The sequence below is a fragment of the Macrotis lagotis genome, chromosome X, assembly GCF_037893015.1.
Source record: "Macrotis lagotis isolate mMagLag1 chromosome X, bilby.v1.9.chrom.fasta, whole genome shotgun sequence".
Lineage (NCBI taxonomy): Eukaryota > Metazoa > Chordata > Mammalia > Peramelemorphia > Peramelidae > Macrotis > Macrotis lagotis.
In genome coordinates, this window is record NC_133666.1 from 108,153,698 (window position 1) to 108,179,212 (window position 25,515).

General features: G+C 32.8%; 1 protein-coding gene across 1 annotated transcript in view; it reads right to left on the reverse strand.

The window, feature by feature from the left end:
* Positions 1–25,515, reverse strand: part of SMC5 (structural maintenance of chromosomes 5) — a 68,567-nt gene that overhangs the window by 15,907 nt on the left and 27,145 nt on the right. The window contains exons 8-17 of the mRNA XM_074205256.1: positions 24,291–24,362; positions 19,267–19,522; positions 17,922–18,076; positions 16,059–16,172; positions 10,565–10,659; positions 10,271–10,403; positions 6,713–6,886; positions 5,581–5,750; positions 4,426–4,549; positions 3,360–3,482 (exon numbers count right to left, since the gene is read on the reverse strand). Of these exons, the coding sequence (XP_074061357.1) occupies positions 3,360–3,482; positions 4,426–4,549; positions 5,581–5,750; positions 6,713–6,886; positions 10,271–10,403; positions 10,565–10,659; positions 16,059–16,172; positions 17,922–18,076; positions 19,267–19,522; positions 24,291–24,362 (1,416 nt within the window). The remainder of the gene's footprint in view (positions 1–3,359; positions 3,483–4,425; positions 4,550–5,580; positions 5,751–6,712; positions 6,887–10,270; positions 10,404–10,564; positions 10,660–16,058; positions 16,173–17,921; positions 18,077–19,266; positions 19,523–24,290; positions 24,363–25,515) is intronic.

The window sequence follows — 25,515 nt, forward strand, 5'->3', positions numbered from 1 at the left end:
TTTTTCCAGTGACAGGTCATGGTTAAGTGACTTAACAGAAGGTCATATTGCTAAGGGAGTTTCTGAGGCTGGATTTGAACTTGTGTCTGAGCCAAGCATGCTATCAACTGAGTTACAGAACTCTTCCTGTACAAACTTTGTATATGAAATATAAACAAATACATAAAAAAAAATTTTTTTGAGAACAAATCCTCTGGTCTTAAAATAGGGAACAGCTTTTCTATGGGTGACCTCTAGTGGAAGATATTAGAATAGTTCATCAGGAACACATGCAAACATACACACAGATAGATATATATATATAGATATATATATATATAATATGCACACTTTATAAATTAGAATATTATTATTTTACATACTGTAATTACTATAAACTATATGTACTGATGCATATACATATATACATATACATATACACCCACACAGGTTTATGTAAGAACAAATTCTCAGAACTATTTTGTTATTTTCCACTAGAGGTCACCCATAGAAAAGTTGTTCCCTATTTTATAAAACCCAGATCTATGCATGAACATATATATTCATTATACTAGATAAGAATCTCCTTAGACAATTTTATAGAGAAACATGTTCAAAAATAAATGTAAGGAGTACAGGAAGCTTGAGTTGGTTACAAATTTACTTAAGTTTGAAGAATGCCTACACCAGATATTGCAATTGTGTCAAACACAACACTTAACACTGAAATACAAGAGTCAAAAATGTAGGCAAATATTTCATATGAAAGGAATTAAGTAATTCTTCATAGCTTGAACTGTTAACATTTTCTTTTTAATCAGTGCTGTTCTATATTTCTTTTTGTCATGTGTATCCTCAACTATAACAAATGTCTCTTCTATTTCAAATCAGATTACAGATATATTTACAGCTTAAGATAAATGAATTTCAGAATATGAAAACTAGGTTATCACTTGAAAATTTGCAACACTGTGACAGAAAGCAAAACTTTTAAAATCAGTATTTGTTATGATATATTGATTTTCAATCTATTAAGGTAATTTGGTTCTGCTTAAAGAGAGGCAAGAAAAGCATGTGGAAATACATAATGAATGGTAAACAAGAGGAATATATAAGGAAAGCAGAAACAGGGGAAAAGAGTACTCCATACATAACCCCTCACTGAAGATAATATTTGTCCTTAATTTTTTCTTCTTTTTTATTTTAGGTTTTTGCAAGGCAATGGGGTTAAGTGGCTTGCCCAAGGCCACACAGCTGGGTAGTTATTAAGTGTCTGAGGCCGGATTTGAACTCAAGGACTCCTGACTCCAGGGCTGGTGCTCTATCCACTGCACCACTTAAGCACCCCTGTCCTTCATTTTCAAAGATAACCTTAACATCAGGGAGGTGATGCCATGACAAGCATGAGAATTGGATTTGAGTGGGGGCAGGCTGCTGTGCTAAGTCATCAGTCTCACTTTCTCCTCCAGGGTCATCTGGGTCCAGTGGCCAAATAAGAATCAGGACAACTGGAGACAACCCTGTATGCAAAGCAATCAGGATTATGTGACTTGCACAAGGCCACACAGTTAGTACATGTCAAGTGTCTGAGGCCACATTTGAACTCAGGTCCTCCTGACTACAGGGCCAGTGCTCTAACCACTATGATACCTAACTGCTCCCAGTGAAGATAACTGGCTAACAACAGTTTTCTTATGGCTGCTGTGCCTCAGCACATGGATCATTGATATCATTAGGAATATTGATTTATGTCCTTATTGCACTTTTAAAAATCTATACACCCATTATTCCTTTTTACATGAGAACACCAAGAATTAGTGAGGTTATATGATTTGCCTGAGGTTGTGTGATTAATAATAAATGGCAGAGTAAGTAGTTGAATTCAGATTTTATGACTCTAAAGCAAGTATTTTCTTTCCATTATAATCTTTACAAACAAAATAACAATGCAATGAATAAAGCATTAAGAAATAATCATATAAAGAAATAAACATTTCTTTTGTTTCAGAATCAACAAAAATGTCAAGAGGAGAATCTAGACTTTGTATTCTATAGTCTAATAATTAGAGATACTTAAACAGTCCTTTAAAAACTATTGGTATTATAATCTCCAATTTATAGAGAAGGAAACAGAGTCTGGGAGCAGGGAAGTGACTTGTGTGTGGGCCTCTGGCACAGTATCTGTTTCTTCCTGACTCAAGACCAGCACTCTCTTAATCTGTGCCCTGCCTGGCACATTCTCTACTGAACCAATATACTGTTGGTCTGAGATTTTGAATTAAACATTTTATAACATAATAGGGAAAATGCTGATAAATGTATAAATACAATTCTGATTTTGATTCTTATATTCTCTGAAGGTACCTTCCATGAATACCTTGGAATTTTGCTGGATTTTAATTTAAGTGAGTATAGCACATCTGTCCTCAATTCTTGAAACGTCATTTAAAATATTATTTTAAGAATATAAAAATATTAAGATTTATTTTTAAAAGATTAGACTGGGAGGCTAAGTGGTGTAGTGGATAAGAGCACCGGCCCTGGAGTCAGGAGTACCTGAGTTCAAATCCGGCCTCAGACACTTAATAACTACCTAGCTGTGTGGCCTTCAGTAAGCCACTTAACCCCACTGCCTTGCAAAAACCTAAAACAACAAAAACAACAATAACAACAAAAAGATTAGAATAATACATAAAACCCTGGAGGCTTTTTTGACTTAATGCAAATGTTCAGATATGGTTATATCCTATTTTATCATGAGTACACTTTTAAATATAATAGGATGTAAAAATGGCAATTAAAATTAATTGCTATTATTTACTAATTATAACCAAAAAATTATAAAATTAAAACTAATTATATATCAGAGAAAAGACTAGGCAATGATACTAAATAAGCAAATTAAGCAACCTAACTTCTTTTTAAAAAAAAACAGCAATTTAAAAATCAAACCAAACCATGTTTTGAATATATATATTAGATTTTTCATCAATAGATTTCATGAAAACAGTAAAGTTTAGGGCATATATGGATTCAAATGGCACAGGGACTCAAATTCAATCTTGGCTAATTTCTACCTATATAAGCTCAGTTAGGGTCACTGAATATCACCAGACACCCTCAGATGTAAGAAAGGGTTAGATAAAATGACTCCTCAGAGTATTCATTTTCTTTTTCTCTTTTTTTAGGTTTTTGTATACATTTATATACATTCTCTTTCCATTATAATCTTTACAAAGATACTAAGAACAATGCAATGAATAAAGCATTAAGAAATGATGCTTATAAAAATCTATGATCCAAATATAAAATTGCACAGAGAAACAGATTTTTGATTAACAAAATTTCTTATTCAGAATCAATAAATGGTAAAACCTTACCTCCAGTTGCCGCAGCTTTGATATTGTAGTTTTATATTCTCTTTCTAATTTGTTCTTCTCATAGCCTTCAGTAGCTAGTTCAAGAACTAAATCTACTTTTCGTACATTCAATATTGTGCAAGTCTGGTGACAAAACCCATAAACAGTTGTTTAGATTTTATAATTTCTCCTGCACTTCAGATCTTAAATTTAAGCAAATTTTGTTCAAGATTGTACAACAAACCAAATTTGAGAATAAAATTAAAAAAAAATCAATCTAATCAATTGTAGTCTCTTAAATTATGTGTCAATTCAATTTACAAGTTTCCTGCAGAAAAAATTATTGTTAAATGTGATTGTCATCATACATATTACAATACTATGTCTATTTCATATTAAGTAATAGTAAGAATTACATCAAAAGTTTAGTTCAATTGCAAGCTTCAATAGAGTACTCTATTTGTGTAACATACAATGGCAAAAATTAAGGGTAGGAATCTACATTATTTAATGAAATGTGCTTCTGAGTATGTAAAAAATTTTAAGTAAAAATGAAAACTCCAGGGGCAGCTAGGTGGTGCAGTGGATAAAGCACCGGCCACTTATTAATTACCTAGCTGTGTGGCCTTGGGCAAGCCACTTAACCCCGTTTGCCTTGCAAAAAAATCTAAGAAAAAAAAAAATCAGGTGTTTTGGGGCGGCTAGGTGGCGTAGTGGATAAAGCACCGGCCTCGGAGTCAGGAGTACCTGGGTTCAAATCTGATCTCAGACACTTAATTACCTAGTTGTGTGGCCTTGGGCAAGCCACTTAACCCCATTTGCCTTGCAAAAACCTAAAAAAACAAACAAAAAAAAATGAAAACTCCTTATTTCAGAACAGCAAAATCATTCTTTTGATAGGCAATGGAATTAAGGGACATGACCAAGGTCACACAACTAGGTAATTATTAAGTGTCTAAGGCTGCATTTGAACTCAGGTCCTCCTAATTTCAGGGTTGGTGCTCTGTACACTGCACCACTTAGCTGCCCTTTTAATAGACTTTAATACCTTTTCCTGACATACCTACTACAACTTTCAAAATCTTACCTTAATTAACTTCAATAATTCAGAAACTAGCTTTGCTTTTTGGGTATTAATTTCTTTGACTTTGGCATTTGTCTTCTGCTCCTCTTCTTCAAGATTGTAAGTACGATGTTCCATTAGCTTTAAACTGTACAAGAAATAAAATGAAACTCTGATAAAGGTGTCCTGAAATACTAGGAAAAGACTTCCATCCTGATATTCAAGCTCTGCCACTCAATGGCTATTTAGCCTTGCAATCAGCTAGTCACTTAACCTGAAAGAGGTGTCAGTTTTTCTCTCATAAAATGAAATGACTTTAAAGTCCTTCTAGGTCTCACACTTTATTCTAAAGTTTTACTGAAGATCTACTGTGCTCCTAGGTTTTCCATGGCAAATAAAAAATACAAAGTTTGGCACAGTCCCTGGCATCAATCAAGGGAGAAGACCAAACTATACTCTATACATGAAATATATATATATGTTTTTAAGTGAATGATCTAAATTCAACAGGATCTTGAAGGATCAATGAGAGGGAGACTGACAAAAGAAAAATGAGGTGATTCTAGGTACATGGAAATTCAAGAGCAAAAGCATAGAAGTGAGAAAAAAAAACAAGAAAGATGAAGACAGGGAGGAAAACATTTACTTGATGGCAACATGTTGCCAAGGTTACTAACCTTGGTTAGTAGTTAGTAGTTAGATTATGTAATGTCGTGGAAGACAAGAAAAGTTGACATTAGCTGTGCACAAGAGGGCAGCATGCTCATTAAATAAAAGAATTAAAAATAATTTTTTTCATAGACTGATTTCAAATCTATTTTATATGACTAAATTTAATGCAATTCTTTAGAAACTTATGTACAGTGAAAACTGCACTTGCACAAAAATTTGTCACTTATTATTATAATGTGATAAACTAGAAAAAGTGAAAGACAGAGCCAGTTAACCTGAGTTCAAATTCTGCTACTTACTGTCTTAGCAACCCTTGGCACATCACAAGTTCTGAGACTATTTTCTCATCTGAAAAATGGGGATAATGTTTTGTATTATCCACCTTAAATAACTGTTGTGTTTTGTTAACTGTAGAGCATGATACATATTCATGTCATTAGTATTGTTATTAAAGAGAAAAGGAAAAATCAAAAGTAACAATAGCAGCTTAGGGTAAAAATATAATACCTATCTAATTTAGAACCAATTTTCTGTTCCAGTTGATTCTTTTTGGTTTTCTTATCTTGAAGAACCTTCTTTTTATTTCTGAATTCATTGTCTCTGTGTTCAAGATGCTTGATTTTTTCACGAAAGGATATTAACTCTTTTTCCAGTATCTGAAATTTTTTCTTTATTTCCTATGAAGATATAGATTCAAATTGTAAATATACATTAAACAAGTCCCATTTCAATTCCAATATTGGTTTAAATAAAGGCTGGCTACCCCCAAATATAGTCTTCAATCCATAAAATAATTATTTAAAGGAAAAAATGTATATTAAAAGAATTATAAAATTCCTCATTTGAAAGAAACCTGTCTCATGTTTGTAGAGATGAGCACTCTTTGCTCTCAAATTCACATTTCCTATTTCTTGGTCTTGTTTACCAAATCTTGATAATTTCGAGCCAGAGACATCTCATTCAAATTAAATATAAAAACTTGTTTTACATCAGCAGGTGAGGGACACAAAAGCAATAGCTTTTGGATAAGAAACCTCTCTTCTTGCTGACATCTTCTAAACAACTGTGGTGAAATAAGTCATTCTTGTTCATCATTCCCTTGCCCCCCGCCATATCTTCCATAGTCCTATAGCATGGTCCTACCATACCATCATCCACTACATTGATAAACAACCTGTATAAATCTTTAGCATTTCATAAATTTAAGTTATGACCATAAACTTGGGAGACACTTCAGTTCTTTAGACAAGAGTAAACTTCCCTGTTCTTGTCATGTCAGTTTCTTAGAACTCTTTATACTCAACTAATTAAAAGCTCTCAACTTTATTCATTTTGGAGTCAACAGCAACTTATAATTTCTAACTAGATTTTTAAGGCCGATATAGCTGAGTTACCTGTCCTTCCTAATACCTTAATTTTTTTCCTCCTCTTTCTATTAGGACAATTGATGGTCAGTTATACATAATAGGAAAACTACTTTTATGTGTGATCTATCTAGTTCCGACCTTCCTCTCCAGCCTACTTCCCATTCTAAATCATGGATTTCAGTGAAAAGTATTTTTTTTTTTTTTTTTAGTGGAGGGATGAAGGGATTGGAAGAGGAAAGAATAATGGTACCTCTTTAGGACAGATAACTAACCTTGTCCTGCTCTTCCAATTGTCTTCTTTCTTGTACATTCACAGTAAATGTGAGAAACTGGGCTGTTTTCAGGTGTGTATTACTGGAAATAATGTCATTTGAATAAATAGAAGTTTTTACTACATACTTTTCTTGAGCTGTGTAAATTTGTTTCAGTCTGGTTTCATGTATAACCTAAAATGAAAAATATGATCATTTACCTAGCCATTCTTAGTCCCACTTTGTCTCTTTTTTTTAAAGGATCATACATTAAAGAATACATTTGAGTTTGAAAGGGTTAAAATGAGATAATTATATCTTTGAAAAAATGATAAATTTTTGCTAATTTTGAAAAGTACTGAACCCACTCTGAGACCAAGACCTAGAAACTGCTTTACCATCAACTCAATTAAAATATAGACAAATGAAAAAAATTCCTTCAAACTTCCTTTATTTCAAAGCATAACTAGAGTAATACATAGTCTCTTTTTTAACACCTTCAGTTCTTTCAAAGACTTACTGTATCACCTTAAGCAAACCATACGTTAATTCCCCAATTTAAAAAAGTCAAACATAGAACATATATAGCCCTGTACAATGTGGTTCAAGATCTTAGGAATTAGATTCTATTAGTGAGAAAGTATTATATATTCTTGAGAACATAAAACTAGGAATAAATACTATAATATTTTGTATTTTTTTCTACAGATGCAAATTAGTAGGAATAAATAAGGCAGTCAAAGAGCTTCTGGGACTTCCTTAGTATCTCTCTCTTTTTTGGCAAGGCAACTGGAGTGACTTGCCCAGGGACACACAGCTGGTGCTCTCCTGATTTCTGGGCCAGTGCTCTATCTACCATGTCACCTTTGCTGCCCACTTCCTCAGTCTCTTAAAAGTATTTTTGACTTCCCATGTCTTTCAACGTGTCTTGATTCTGCAACTTTACAGCTGAGTACAGTATCAGACATAAATGAAGTATTTTATGGTGCTCAAACTGTGAGTCTGACAGACACACAATGACTCCTTGCTGAGAATTCTCTCTTAAAATCCCATCTGGTAATTCTCTAAAATTTTGGGAGGTCTTAAAAAACCAAAACCCCAAAAAGAAATTTCCTTGCTGAGAGTTCTCCTCTAAAACTACAACAAGCCCTTAAAATTCCACATAATTACCTTAAGTTTTGGGATCTAAAAAAAAGAGATCGGGAGGGTACTTTCAGGTGTTGGAGCAGCTAGACAGCACAGTGGGTGAAGTGCTGGGTCTAGAATTAGGAATACTTTAATTCAAATTCAGTTTCATATATTTATTAACTGTATGACTTGGGCAAGTAAACTTAACTTGTTTACCTGCTTCCTCATCTGTAAAATGAGAATAAAGTGCCTACTTCCTAGAGTTGTTCTAAAGATTAAGAGATAATATTTGCAAAGTGCTCAACATTGTGCCTAGCACATATAATAGGCACCAAATAAATAAGGTACTGGGGACCTCTAGTCATATCTTGCTAAACTTTCTAACTTGGATTCATAATTTAGAACTAGAGGGACTTGAGTGATCACTCCTTGTATTCTCATGTTACATATAGAGAAAGCAGGAGGCTCAAAGGGTTATGCTGCTCATTTAATGACTGAGATGATCACCAGAACTGAGACTTCTTGATTTCTAAGTTAGTTCTTTCCACTATAATAGCTCCTTTTGCTCAAAAGAAAAAGAACCGCATTCCTTAGAGTAAAAACTTCTTTTTTAAAAAAATTCTTTACTTTAATAATTCACATGATTTCACTAACGCAGGTGTTTCCTCCACTGACAAACATACTAACCCTTCTATGTCTCTCTAGAGAGACTTCATGAATTGCTGTAGCTGAAAATAAAAATCAAAACCAATCACCCCATAGACAAACTTGTGGTCTTTAAATGAATGAGGCTGGTTTTCATACCTCAGCTACTGGGACTCAGTCATTCTAGTCATGTTTTGTATTCTCTCTACTAGCAAAATTTCCAACAAGATAAGTTGACACCCACTCCAAGATTAGACAAGAGAAGAGAATTTACTTAAGTATGCCTTCTGGAAATGGTACTATTAATACTCTAGGTTTTATATTATTTTTATAGGAAAAGAGACCAGAAACTAGTAAGGCCTAATGGTTAGTGCACAGATCAGGTAAATATACATCTAATCCAGACTCATGCTCTTCTAAGTCACACAACTAGACAAATCACTTAATCTCCCTGAGAGACAGTTTGTTCATTTGAAATTTAGGAATAACAACACTGGAATATCTACTTTATAAGCTGAAAGATTGAAAGCACCACAAGTTAGGTAAATGATTTTCTCCTACCCTTCTATACACTGAAAGGTCTTAAGTAATGAAAGGAGTGAGTGGTAGGCTTCAAAGAATTCTTAAGGGTAAGTAAAGAACTTTGCTTATTAAAGTAAGAACTTTCTCTTAGGGGAGAATTTGGAATCCATGAACAGATTTCAGGGGATCTATGAACCTGTTTGAGGAAAAAATTATCTTGGTTTTTAAAACTATTTAGCAAATAGCTAATTGGTTTCTTTTGTAATTCTTCAAAATTTATGCATTTAAAAACATTAATCTGAAAAAAAAGATGTATAGCTTAATCAAACTGTCAAAGTGGCCTATGACACACACAAAAAGATTAGAAATTCCTGTTCAAGCAGTGTGAGAGAAACCAATTTAGTGGTTATTCCTTTGTAATTTTTAATGATTTGTTTGAGGGTTCTGAAAGAGATGGTTCTGTGAGCAAGACAGAAGTATTTATTATTACTATGATCAATAAAAGATGGGGAGAAAAGATGTGTGTGGGTATGGGAGTGTGTGTGTATGTGAACTGAGGTGCATATGTAGAGGTATATGTATATGCATGTGGGTCTAGATTAAGAGCCAGGGTGGTGGTGACAAGGAAGGCAGTTTAAATTAGCTGTTCCATCAAGGGATATGTTTTCATAGTAGCGGTAGACATTCACATATAAAAGAATGGTATTGCCTGTGTGATTTTATACCTTCCATCATTTCAAATCTACATATTATTTAGAAAACAATTTAGATTCTGAAAATTCAACAATGTATGCTTTTCAACTATACAATCAAGATAATCTAGAGACATTTACTGAGAAAGAAAAAAAGGCAAAGTGTTCTAGGTGAAGTTTTATGTTCAATCCGTTAACCTAAAATTACTAGCTATTATTTAATCCAGGTAAACCATTCACCCCTTCATGCTGTCAATTTTAACCATTAGTCCTTGTATTTGATATCTGAAAATAAAAAAAACACTTACAGACAAAAACTAAGGTTGTTTATGTATCTTACTGTTCTGAATGCTATTTCCAGTATATATCATTCACTATGAAGTCCCCCCATAAGGGCAGTCAGGGTGGCACAGTGAACAGAGCACTGGCCCTAGAGTCAGAAAGGACCTGAGTTCAAATCCAAACTCGGACAGTAAATAATTACTTAGCTGTGTGACCATGGGCAAGCCACTTAATCACACTGCCTTGACAAAATAAAAAAAAATGCTAGGGGAAATAAAGTCCCCCCCTGAAAGTATAAAGACCTCCTTACCTGTTCAATTATTGCTCTGGTCTTTTCTGTTCCTACAGGGACATCATGAACATGATGCTGGTAGCAAAGGTAACTCATCACAAATTGAGGTGCATCAAACAACTCTCGCAGATAAGAAAAAAGACCATATTTCCTAATGAATACAAAAATTACCAACAAAATGTTCTTAGATTTTTAGATTGGCTAGTGTATATTATGAAATATATTTTCCCAAGTTTTTAAATTGTAAATAATACTTAAAAACATTTATGACATAAATATGGTTCAAAATTAGAAATAATTTCAAATACTTACTTTAGATCATTAAGAGACCTTGTCGGTACTCTGTCTGCATATACTATACTGGGAATACAAACAGCATTTACTTTTAATTTGTAACTGTCCCGCATCTAGATTGTAGGAAAGCAAAACATTCTTAAGATGCAATTTCAAAACAATCATTAAAATGATAAAATCAACTTTATAACAAAAACAGATTATCAATTAAGAGTATTTGTAAAATCTTAAGAATGGATTATAGAATATTATGAGCAATGAAATCTCATAAAACAGAGAAAGGCAGTTAAGGGTAAAACAACTTTAAGAGAGACCCAGTTATGCAAAGTCTTTCCCAGAATATTTAGAAGTGATGACAACAAATTGGTGAAAAATAAGATTTGCAAAAAAATATTTTTAATAATAAATGAACTTCACTTTTAAAGTAAAAGAACCATATTTTATATAACATTTTTTAAAGAAAAAGGAGGAAACTAAAATATAAACCCAACAAAACCAATCAATACAATAAAAAAATTGAACATGTATGCAATGTTCCACACTGGTAGATCTTGCATTTCTGTAAAGTTATCTTCCCACATGCTTATTTTTGATAATTGTCAGTTTGATTTGTGGTTGCTGTTCTTTCCATTTACAATGCAAAGTCATTGTGTATATTGTTTTATTGGCTCTTTTTAATTAACTTTACATTAGTTCATATAGATTTTTGCCATGCTTCTTTTTATTTACCATATATGTCATATCCTACAGCATAGCAATATTGCAATACATCAATGTACCACAATTTAATTGTTTCCATATATTTACTATCACAAAAAAAGTGCTGCTGTAAATACTTTGGAGCATATGAGTTCTTTTATCCCCCCCACAATGACCTCCTTAGACATTTTCCTTGCTTATTTGCATAATTCCAAATTGCTTTCCATTTGTACTGACTGTTTTTATATGGATTGGCATATCTATCCACAATAGGGCCAGATTGTCTATCTTCCTACAACTTTTATATTACTGGCCATTTCCATCATTTGTCATATTTGCCAATTTACTAGGTGTGAGATGAAACCTCAGTGTTGTTTTGATTTACAGTTCTCTTATTAGTGATATTTACAAGGGTTTTTATGAAAACCGTTCATTCATATTCTTTGATCATTATCTATTGGGGAATGTTTTTAAATAATAATAATACACACACACACACACACACACACACACACATATTTATCATGGCTATTAACTCCTACCAGAGAAATATGATACAGATTTCCTTGCATCAACCATTCCTCACTTAAGCACATTAACTTTGTGTGGAAGTTTTTATGTAATCAAAGTTATATCTAACTGCCTCAACACTATCTCATTGATTATAAAACTATGAAAAGTATGATTTCTTTCTCTTCTAATTTTTTATGTTGTGAACTTTAACACTTAAAGTCATATATAACCATTTTGAATTTACTATGAAAAATGGTATAAGGCACCAGAGAATTCTTTCCTAAATAATTTTGCTTTCAGATTTATCAAACAGTAGATTATTGAATTCCAGTATGGCTAATTCTTTTCTATTATGTTCCACTAATCTACTTTTCTTTTACTAAAACTAAAACAAATGATTTTTAACGATTACTTTATAATATATTTTGAGATCTGGAAGTGATGTTCCTTCTTACTACCTTTTTTCATCATATCCTTTATTATTATTTCATCATATTCTTTATTATTCCAAATGAATTTTATTATTAGTTTTTTTAATTCTATAATAAACCTCTTTGGTAGTTTGGTATAGCATTATAAACAAATTAACCAGTTGTATTGGTATGTTTATTTTATTGGCCTAGCCTAACTATAAGCACCAAATATTCCTCCAGCTATTTAAACTGTTCTGCAATTCTTTAAGGAGCAATCTGCAATGGAATCTATATAAGTATTTTATGTAAGTTAGTAGACTGATCCCTCAAATATTTGATACATTTATTTTGAATGAATTTCCTTTTCTAGTATTACTTCTTGGGCATTATTATTATTGTTGTTTTATATAAATGTTGTTTTTTGTGGATTTATTTTGTAGCCTGCAACTTTGCTGAAATTATTAATTTTCTCAATAATATATTTGCTCATTACTCCAGACTTCCTAATAAATCATCTTGTCATCAGTAGCTTTATCCTCTATTTTTATGCCCTTAAATTTCTTTCTCTGCTACTGACAGCATTTCCAGAACTGTATCAAATATTAATGGGGAAAGTGGGTATCTTTGCTTTACTCTTATATCTTTTGAGAAAGCATCTAGAGTATCCTCATTGCATGTGATGTTCCATTAAGGACAAGCAAAAGAATCCCACAGATGGGACTGATATGATGCACTGCTATATGGATTGTTGAAATAAGTATTCTTATCAATAGTTCCATTCAAGAGCTGAAGTATAACTTAGCATTCTACATGTATATCAATCAGACAAATATTTATTAAGCCCTAATATGTTACAGGCATTGTGTTAAGTGAAAGGGATACAAAAAAGAAGTAAAAGACAGTCTCTGTGCTCAAAGAGCTCACAATCCAAAAGGAGAGACCACAAGGAAATAAATGTTTTAACAAAATAAATAAAAATGTAACAAAGATAACATTAATTTGTGGTTCTATTTCAGTTTGATACCACTGGTATAAAGAAGTATAAATATAAGTGGTAGGGGCAGGAAATGTGCTTATAAAGGGCTTTAAGGGCCAAATAGAGCATTTTACATTTCAACCTGGAAACTACACAGAGCCTCTAGAGTTTATTGAGTATTTATGGGTATGATATGGCTGGTCTTGTTTTTTGTTTTTTTTTTTGTTTTTTGCAAGGCAAACGGGGTTAAGTGGCTTGCCCAAGGCCACAGGGCTAGGTAATTATTAAGTGTCTGAGACCAGATTTGAATCCAGGTACTCCTGACTCCAGGGCCGGTGCTTTATCCACTATGCCACCTAGCCGCCTCGACTGGTCTTGTTTTAGTAAAATCATGTTGGCAACTGAATGAAGGATATTTTGGGGGCCGATAGACCCACCAGCAGGCTAGGTGTGGATGAGATCCTATATCAGAGTGGTAATAACAGTCAAAGGAGAGAAAGGGGCATTTAAAGGTTGCAAAGGTGAAATGGGCAGGCGCCTCTGAAATTGGTACAAAATGCTCTCTCCTATTAAGCAATCATTACAACGTCTTTGGCACTATCAAATGGCTTAACATCAGAAAAAGATATAACACGAACACTGGAAATGACAAATATCTACCTTGCCAGTGAACTCTAACACCATTGGGCATTTCTCTTCAGTTGAACTCTCTAATACATACAGTCTTTTTATTAGACTATGAGAGCTTCTAAAGAACAGTAACTATCTTCCTTCTATTTGTCTTCCCAGATGTTAGCATCATTTACATGCTTTTTCATTTGTTCATTCATCTTCACAAAAATGATAATTAAGCTCATGAAAGCTAAAGAGGTCATCAAATACTATTAAGGACAAAAAACCGAAGAAAGCTCAAAAGACATATGCATGCATAGTCAGGAGGTGTGTAATAGGAGATAAACCTGCATGTGAAAGGCCAGAAAAGTAAAAGCAGTGTTATGAAAAACCTAGGAAAGTGAGGTCGTATCCAAGTGATTAACAAATTCCTCTAGAGAACTCAAGAAAGATTTGCTAATTAAGAAATTACTGTTAATTCTGAAGAAAACAATTTCAAGTTTTGGTTGAATGATAGGGTTTAAATCAAATTGCACAAGACTGAGAAACGGGAGAAGAGGAACCAGAGGCAAAAGGTATAGAATTCTCCTACTCCTACTGCAATTTGTCAGGAATGTTATAAAGGAACAAGAAAACAAATGCAATCTTAGCTTCAAGAGGCACCACAATAATGAATGTCACTGTACTCTACTCTGGGCAACCTACATCTAGTGTATTAGTGATCAGTTCTGGCCATCCCATTTTAGGAAGAAAGATAATATGCTGAAAAGGATCCAGGGAAGATAATCTGGAAGGTACAAAGTTTGGAATTTATAATATATGAGAACAGGTTGAAGGAGCTGGGATACTCAATGTGAAGAAAAAATGAACTGGGAGGATTTAACAGCTATCTTCAAACATAGGAGAGAAGGACTAAATTTGTTTTGACTCCAGAAAGGAGATCCAGGTGTAATGCTTTAAAAAATACAAAGGTTTTTAAGTCAGACAGTGTTAGGATGCTGAAGAGTCTATATCCTCCACAAACATACTGATAAAGCTCTAAAAATACATCAGAAGGACTTCGGCAGGAGGGAGGGGGGAAGAGATTACAAATGTATGGGGTGCTCTTTATAATGTAGGTTTATAAAACAGCCTAGATTATCAATTGCTCCAAACTTGCAAGCATCACTCTTATAATTTTTCTTTACTGAGAATAACTGGACGAATATAATTGTCAATATAAAAGTGTAAACTAATTTACTAAATCATGAAAGTTAAACGGACAGAGTTTAGAGTTGACTGTAAATGAATAATACATTCTTATCTGAACTGGGCAAAGGAGTTCTGAACTCACACACACAGCACACACACAGCACGCACACACACACACACACACACACACACACACACACACACACACTCTTTTAGTTATTTAGTTATGTCTGATTGTGTGTGACCCCATTTGGGGGTTTCTGGAAAAGAAACTTGAGAGGTTTGCTATTTCCTTTTCCAGCTCATTTAACATACGAGGAAATGGAGGCACATAGGGTTAAGTAACTTGCCCAGGGTCACATAGCTTGTATCAAGGTCTAATTTGAATTCAGGGCCACCTAACTCTAGGACAGCTCTCTATCCACTGCAGCACCTAGTTGCCTCACTCTGTGTGTGTGTGTGTGTGCGTGTGTGTCTTTTTAATGTAAAAATACATACATATATATACACAAATATAAAAATATATGTATACAAACATACAGAAAGAATTAGGTGTAGAGATATATTAAATGTAACAGGGAAAGCAGAAGTAGACTTGATGAGGGATTAGAAGCAAAACAAATTCCAACAGAAGGTTGAAAGAAAAGAGTAATTATAACCAGGGGAGGGTAAGGAGAAGAAAAGAGAAACAGGAGAGCAGAAGCTTGTTCTTTCATGAGAATAGGGACTGTCTTTTACCTTTCTTTGTATCTCTGGCAGAATGCCTGGCATACACTAGGTTAATTAATAAATATTTGATGATCAACTGACAGTTCCACAAATATTATCCTATAATAATGTTACAATATGCAATGTGTTGCAATCATCACAAGCTTGGGCAATACTCATAAAAATAAAATCAAAGGTCCTTAAAGCATTAAATTAATGATAAACAAAGGGAGAAGACAAGCAAATTCAAGAGAATCTATAAACTATTCCCTGATAAAGTTAATTACATCATGCTACCTTGGTAAGAAAAATAAAATTCTGGTTCTTAGGCATTCTCTGAAGTCTGAAAATTGAAAACATCCACTCAGTTGTTCAAAGTATTATATCACGAAATACTTGCCTCTTTGAGAAAATACTCCATGTCTTCTTGACTTTCAAACACAAAAGATCTCAAATCATTTGATGGTATATGATTTTCAATATATTTGGCATTTTTATAGTCTTTCACATGAATCTAAATCAAGAAAAGGATTAATATATTTATGACTACCAAAATATTTAAAAAACAGTAACTCTATAAATGAAGTATTAAAGGTAAAAGGTACTAGAAGAAATAGTTGATGATTTAAGGCTCTATATTTGAAAATAATTCTTGTTTAGGCTGGCAATTACAATTTAATTCATCAAGCATATTCTTGAATTTGGCTAAATAATTTATGAAAAAGACAAATCCAAGGCTCTATAAGCAAATGATTATAGGATCGGTCTTAGACCAATGTTTTACCATCAGGGTATATACATTAAGTTCCCATTGAGTATATGTTCTCGATCAATTAAAAAAATGTAAGTGCATGCAATACCTCTATAAAAATAAGTTTTTAATAAATACATACAGCTACTGAAAATTTCCCTAAACTTGACAATATACAGGAAGATATAAATTGAATATGACATTTAATCTCTTGGTATTTATTCAATATTTACTCAATACCTGCTGTTTGGCCAAGTCCTGTGCTAGGGGCAGGGTCACTATATGGAGAGAATGGAGTTTATAGTCAATGTAGTGGATTAAAAAAAAAAAAGTAAGATATATCATGAATTTCTCCCCAAAATAAAATTTAATTTTACTTAAATAATAAATGTGACACCCATGTTGATGAGAAAAGACAGGAAAAAAAGATGACAATAGGATGTCAAACTCCAGTTAAGTTAAACATTTTAATAATATTTCTACCTGATTCTATATTGCTATGGAGACTTAATGAGAATCACTTTCCAAGACTTATTTAAAATTTAAGGTACTTGTAAAATGTCTCAAAGTCTTCCAAATGTCATTTTCTTTCCAAGTAATATTTAACTTTATTGCAGATGTGCCTTGAATTAAAGTTAGAAACATGTATCTGTATATAGAGAGCACATGATAAGGATACTTATCATTAATATAAATTAAATATATGCAAAAGAGACAAATTACTTTGAATATAAACTATAAATAAAAATGTGATCAATATAAAATACAATTATATTTCACATGTCCAATACTGAAGGAAAACTAATGGCCTATTTTGAACCAGTAGTTCTTAGTCTTTATGTGAATCATGGACCCACTTTGGCATCCTTTTTTTTCCCCTGAATAATATTATTAATTACACAAAAGGAAACATATAGTAAAACAAATGAAAACAATTATAATGAAATTAATTATAATATATTTTTAAAAATTCATGGACCTCAGGTTAAGAACTTCTGATTTTAATGAAGTTTAGTAAATTCTTCTGTAAGAAAATGTCTTTTTATGCAAATCATTATTCTCTAATCTATTTTATGTATTATTACCCAAACACAATATTCTATTTATCTAAGACTAACTATCACAGGTTAATCCACATAAGTGAATTTGATACATCAATAAAACATATACTTGACTATATTTTTAAATTACAGTTGAAATAGGTAAACATACTATATATTTCCCTAATTAAACACAACATAAACAAAATCTAATCTTGACATTTCAGGGTCATTGTTATGAGCACCAATTATTGCACTACTTGCTATATGCTAAAGTGAAGATCTCAGTGATTATCAAGGTGTGAGAAGCAATGCATTAAAGCTTAATTCAAGATTAAAATTTGTTACAAGTGGCAAGAAGTATGATTGCGGATAAACAAGAAATCAGTTTTCTAAAAATGTCAATATAACAAAAATATCAATTACAATAGTGACAAAATGAGATGTTCTTAAAGTGAGCAGATTCTCTTACCATGAGCACTATGGGTTCAAAAACAGTTTTCTTAAATCTATGTTTATTTTTTCTTAGCCACATAACAGCATCATGTGTATCACGATATCTCATTCTCAATTTCTCTTCCCTTTGATTCAATAAGTTATCAAGGCATACAATACGAGCAGTTATAGCTATTTTTGAAAAACAAAAATAAAGCATTATGCCTCTGAAAAGCATAGTTAGTTAATTAAGCTATTTATCAAACATTTGTTAAGGACAGTACATGTATCATTGTACTTGTTCCACAGGTAAATTTAATAAATAGAAAATAAAATTACCACTCTCCTAACCTAGTAGTCCTCTTCCTCACTCTTTTTTTTTTTTAAGGTTTTTGCAAGTCAAATGGGATTAAGTGGCTTGCCCAGGGCCACACAATTAGGTAATTATTAAGTGTCTGAGGCCACATTTGAACTCAGGTACTCCTAACTCCAGGGCAGGTGCACTGTACCACCTACCCACCCCTAATTCCTCACTCTTAACAATTGTTAAGACTTGCCAATTTGTTGCCAAGTACAATTTTGTAACATTTCTCATAAACACTCTCCTTTGCTGACACTGCAACCACCGTGGTACAAGCCCTCAACTCCTCATTCCTAGAATAGTGTAATAGCTTTCATGGTTAGTTTCTCTGAAACAAGTCTCTCCTCACTCTAGTCTATCCTTCATTTAGCTGTCAAAGTGATCTTAAAGCAGATGTCTGATCACATCACTCAATAAATTCCAATGATTCTGTCCCCTCAAAAATCAAATATAAAATTATTGATTTTTAAAACCCTTCATAACCTGGTCCCTTCCTATAGTCTTCTTAAAACACCCAATGTACTCTGTGATGCAGTAATATTTGCCTCTTTGTTTGTCCTTACACAGGGCACTACATCTCTAGAATGTAGTCATTTTTAGTAGCTGTCTCTTCTGCTTGGAATTATCTCATTCCTCACGATTGTCATTTGGATTCCTGCAATCTCATCTTCCCACAAAAAGCTTTCCTAAATTATATTTCCTAATTAATCCTGCTGCCCTCCCAATGAAGCTATAATCATTTACTCTGTACACATATTTTTGATTAGTTATTTGCATGTTGTCTTCCCCTTTAGATTGTGAGTTCCTTGAGAGTTGGAGCTGTCTTTTGCCTTTCTTTGTACTTTCATTGCTTAGCACAGTACCTGCCTCATAGTAGAAACTAAAAAAAATATTTAACACATGAAAATGACAGTGGATTACAGATTTTATATAAAACAGATGTGGGAAAATAATATAGTCTTCATTTGAATATAGTAATCAAGTATATATACATACTTTTGCAGAGTTTTAATAAACTTACTTTGTTCATCTTTCTTTAGGTTTTCCATCTCTTTTATTCTCTCATTAATTTCTACATCAATTGCTGACTTTTCCTCATGCACCTGTTTTAGATTATCATTAATGGAATCAAGTTGGGACTGAAGACTCTCACAGCTTCCTATGGCCTCAATTTCACTTTGCCAATCATCAATCATCTTACGAGTGTTACTTATTCTCTGCAGTCTATTATCCTCTTCATCTCGCTTCACTCTGAAAGCTTGCTTTACTTCTTCAATCTAATAGAATATAAGTAAATTACTATTTGGGACTTTTTCCTGTTGGTTTATAAGGTTTGTATTAATTTTTTTAAAAAGGCAAAATTCAGCATTCTCAGTACATATTCTATTTATGTGTTACTAAAGGCAACAAAAATCCTATTTTAAGCTCAAATGTTTCAAAGTATATGTAAATAAGAGTCAATCCCATGCATCAAGTAAATCCAAGTAAAAAATCAATCATGAGGCATAACAGAAACATGTGATAGCAATAACCATTTTAGAAATAAATGCAACTTGATGAATATTCATATTTTATATGGAAAAAGAAACCATTGTGTTTCAGAAAAAGTCAAAACCCCAGTGTGCAATAAACTAAAAAGACAAAATTCTTTTTTTAAAAACAAATTTCTAAGGAATTCTCTATGTAAATAAAAATTGCTTAGTAACCTGGAAGAAATTAGGCTTATACAATATACCACAATAAATTTTAAGTGGATACCTAACTTTAAAGATCATATTGATTATGTGAAGCTGAAAAGCTTCTGTACAAACAAAATTAATGCACTTAGGATAAGGGTCAGTCACAATAAGTGTCAAAGCTTATGATCAAAGAGATCTCAAAAGAACAATAAACTCTTAATGGCAATCCTATAAAAGAATGCTCCAAAAAATAAAGTCAAGAATTTCAAGGTATTTAATGAAAAAAGCAAAACCCTATCAGATCTAAAACTATATTATAAAGCATCAGTCATCAAAACTTTCTAAGTTTTGGCTAAGAGATAAGAGTGATGGATCTGGAATAGACTAGGTGCAATAGCAGGAAATGATTATAGCAATCTGCTGTTTGATAAACCCAAAGAGTCCAGCTTTTGGGATAAAAAACTCTCCTTTGATAAAAACTGTTGGGGAAAATTCAAAGTTAGTAAGGTAGAAACTTGGATTAGACCAACACCTCACACCCTATACCAAGATAAGATCAAAATGGATACAGGATTTAGACATAAAAGACAATATAAGCAAACTAGGAGATCAAGGAATACTTTACCTACCAGATATATGGAAAAGGAAGCAGTTTATGACCAAAGAAGAGATGGAGAACATCATTAAAAACAAACCAAATAATTCAGAATACATTAAATTAAAAAGCTTTTGCACAGACAAAAACCACTATAACCAAGATCAAAAGAAATGTAGTAAATTGGGAAACAATTTTTACAACTAGCATTTCAGACAAAGGCCTCATTCCTAAAATATATAGAGAACTGAGTCAAAAAAAAAAGTCATTCCCCAATTGACAAATAGTCAAAAGGATATGTGGAGGCAATTTATAGATGAGGAAACCAAAGCTATCCATAGTCATATGAAAAATAGCTCTAAATAATTACTTATTAGAAAAATTCAAATAATTACAGCATCTCTGAGGTACCACTTCACACCTCTCAGACTGGCCAATAATGACCAGAAAGGACAATGATAGGAAGGGATATAGGAAATCTGGGACACTAATACATTGTTAGTGGAGCTGTGAATTCATCCAAGCCTGCTGGAGAGCAATTTGGAATTACGCCCAGAGAGCAATAAAAATATGCATACCTTTGATCCACTACTAGGTCTATACCCGGAAGAGATCTTGAAAAACGGAAAAACATCACTTGTACAAAAATATTCTTAGTGGCTCTATTTGTGGTAGCAAAGAATTTGAAATTGAGTGAATGTCCATCAATTGGGGAATGGCTAAACAAACTGTGGTATATATATATACGTAATGGAACACCACTGTTCTATTATAAACCAAGAGGGATGGGAATTCAGAGAAGCCTGGAGGGCTGAGCGAGATGAGAAGAACCAGAAGAACATACACCATAACAGCAACATGGGGATGATGATCAACCTTAATGGACTTGCTCATTTCATAAGTGCAATAATCAGGAACGATTTTGTGTTATCTGTAATGGAGAATACCATCTGTAACCAGAGAATTGTGGAGTTGGAACAAAAACCAAAGAATATGACTTTTAATTTTAAAAAAAAGTTATCTTTTTATGTAATCTTGCTGTCTCTTAAATTTTTTTTAAGGATATGATTTGTCTCTCAACACATTCAATTTAGATCAATGCATAGCATGGAAACAATGTAAAGACTAACAGACTGCCTTCTGTGGGAGGTGGGGGGGGAGAATTGTAAAACTCAAAAAATAAATAAATAATTTATTAAAAAAAAAAAAAAAGAATGCTCCAAATCACTAATAACAAGAGAAATGTAAACCAAAGTAGTCTAACCTAAGTAACCTATTATGGTTAGGAGAAATGAGGTGTGGTACAATCCTGAGGTACTATCTTAAATTTATTGGATTGGTTAATAAGACAGAAAGAAAATAACCAATGTTGGAAGAGATACAGGGAAAATGAAACATTAATATACTGGTGGAGTTGTGAAAGGATTCAACAACTCTATAGAGCAATGTGGAACTATGACCAAAGGGCTATAAAACCAGACCAAACAAGGATGGAGATATATATATGTATATACACACACACACACATATATATGTATGTGTGTGTGTATATATATATGTATATATACATATATGTATACATATATGTATACATATACACACACACATACATATATATATATATTTATATTTATATTTTTAATGTGGATAATTCTAGTAACCCTAACTCTAACCCTAAACAATAACCCTTAGTTAGGTGGTGCAGTAGATAGAGCACCAGCCCTGGAGTCAGGAGGACCTGAATTCAAATCCGGTCTCAGACACTTAATAATCACCTAGCTGTATGACCTTGGAAAAGTCACTTAATCCCATTGCCTTAAATAATAATAATAATAATAATAATAATAATAAGTAATTTTAAAAGGTCAAATCTCAGGGTGGCTAGGTGGCGTAGTGGATAAAGCACCAGCCCTGGAGTCAGGAGTACCTGTATTCAAATCCGGTCTCAGACACTTAATAATTACCTAGCTGTGTGGCCTTGGGCAAGCGACTTACCCCCATTTGCCTTGCAAAAACCTAAAAAAATAAAATAAAAAGGTCAAGTCTCCTACTGCATCTAGAGCCATCTCCAGTCATCTTAATCTGTATCTGGACACTGGACCCAGAGGCATCAGAGAACAAAGTGACGCTGGTAATTTTGCACAGCAGTTTGTTATTTAAATTCAATTTACTTGCAAGTCACAGCATCACCTCACTGATCTCATAGTCTCTCCAAGAATGAAGAACATACACAACATCTTAGTGAATCTGATGACTTTTTTTCCTTATGTGGCAACTGATAGTTTGATTTCTTGTTCTGAAAACTGCCTATATATCCTTTGACCTTTAACCATTTGGGGAATAGCTCTTATTCTAAGAAATTTTACTCAATTACCCCATATACCTTAGAAATGAAATCAGAGAAATATGCTGCAAATATTTTCCCACAATTTTTTTGCTTCTCTTCTAATTTAGCTGTATTAGTTTGGTTTATGCAAAAAATGTGTACTCAGAATTGTCTACTTTATATCTGGTAAATCTTGCTATATATTTGATTATAAATTTTCCTACTATAGTTATGACATGCTACTTTAATTCACTTTCTACATTACCCTTTATATCTAAATCATGAATCTAAATCATCTGGAGCTTTCTCTTGACCTGGCATTTTCTCTCTGTCTGGAATGCACTCCCCTCTACTGCTCCAACTGCTGACCTTTTTCCTTAAGGTTCTCTTAAGTTTAGTGCCAAACCTCTGTTATTTCCTACTTATCCTGTATATATAACTTGCTTTGAATATATTTTTATATTTGCTTGCATGTTATCTTCCCCCATTAGACTGCAAAGTCTGAGGGAAGGGGCTATCTTTTTTCTCCTTTTATATTCTTAACATTTAGTACAAGGTCTGGCACAGAACAGAATAATAAATGCCTATTGATTGACAACTTATTATATGGTGTGAGATGTTGATTTACATTGAATTTTTGCCATAAAGTTTTCTAGTTTTCTTGAGTTTTTGTAGAAATGATGAATTCTTATCCCAAGAGCTGGGTTCTTTGGGTTTATCAAATACTATATATTACTGTGTTCATTTTTTCACGACATCTAAGTTCCAGCATTAAGCCTATAAAATTATTTCTTCCCAACCAAGAATTATCTCTGGCAATTTATACTTTCAGGAAGAGAACAAAGCAATTTTATGACATATTTTCAAATATTTCCTTGAAAGGTAGCAATTTCTCTTTCTATTTACTTACCTTTATTAAATCTATATATAACTAATTTTTGGAAGGAATGGAATAGTTAATGTCCATGTAAAAGCACATTCTTTCTATTGAGCACAAGAATGATCTCATGGGCCAAATTCCAATGAGGTTACATTTTAATCATTTATGTCTTACTTTAACTTAGGAGATCCCCATCATGTAAGTACACTATTCCCATGAGTGGGATATAATAATCCTCACAGGACTTCCTACTCAATGAGGACAATTTTGAATAAGTTTTCCTACCACATGATAAGAGAAGAGAGAGATTTTAACAAGTTACAATTCCTCAGAAATTTCCTATTTCAAACTTGCATTTCCATCAGGTTTCTATGCACTTGATACAAATGCACATAGACGCACACATAAAAGATTACAAAGTAAACTAATTAGTTTACACAGTAAGCTAAAGTATGGTTATAAAGATATTTGTTTACAAACTCCACATTAAGAATTTCTTTTCTAGATTAAGATCTGTGCACGGATCACTAATTCATATAGCAAATATCTCATTATGCAGTCTTACTTGTATCTCTCTCCTTTCTAATTCATCTTTTTTTTCTTTGCATTTACAAGCCGTCTCTCTAATATCATTATTCTGTAAGGAAATAAAAAATGCATATGAGTTAAAATCCAAGTACATACATAGTCTTTCATTTATCTGATGACCACAATTTTCCAGATCTCAAGGAAGCTGAGAAGCCAGCAAAATTATATAGCAGTACAGCAGTATCCTTTTCATGGCATCTTAAGTTTGAATCATCACTTACATAAATAACTGCCCAAACATTAATTTTCTAGCAGTATTAATTTTCTAAGTATGTCTATGACTCTTTTTTTCTAAATTTTAAAAAATTCTTACCAATAAGAATCTTTCCACTTGACTTCCTATTCTTTAATATCTGTGAAACCTGACATTTCAGATTTTTTCAACAGTTACCTATCAAGTTATTAACAAAAATGTTATTTAGTCTTTAAAAAGTAAAATTAAATTACATTTTTAAATGTTTGGAGTAAATGCTTGCTTAAATTCTGGGTCAACTATATCAGAAAATAATTTTTATAACACAGAATGAAGAATGAGAACAAGCTATATTTCCTTTTGAAAGGTGCTAAGTTCCTTGAATGACTCTCAAGCTCTCCCAGAAACAAAGGCTGTGCTTACACAGCAGGGTAAGGCATAAATTGACTGCAACATAAAATGGAGGAAGAAATTCAAAGAAATGGAGAAAAATTCAATAGAAAAATAGAAAAAGTATATGGGTTGGGCGGGGCTGTGGAAGAGGCAAAGGACATTAGAAAGATAGCCCAAAGGGTCCTCTCAATATTCTCTCATCAAGAGAAAATGCAAAGAATGCCATTGGATAAATTCCTTATACCAAGTTTATAGGAAGACTCCCAAAGGATGATCAGGGATGGATTAGTGTAGGAGGAAACACACAAACTGATGAGATCACATATGCATACAAATGCTGAGTATTTCAATAGAAATGTTATTTCCATAATGACATGATTCTGAATAGTAGAAACTGTATTATAATAATAATGTACTTTGTTTCAAAATGCTCAACAAAATAAACATGACTGATTAGGAGTCTGAAGAGCCAAGGTCTAATCTACTCTCTTAAATGCTCTAAACCTCATCTGCCAGAGTATAAATCTTTAAAAGATCCCTTCCAAACTAAAGTTTGATGACTTTTAAGATTTTATGTACAGCACTTTGCAAACTTTCAAGTGCTATATTAATGTTA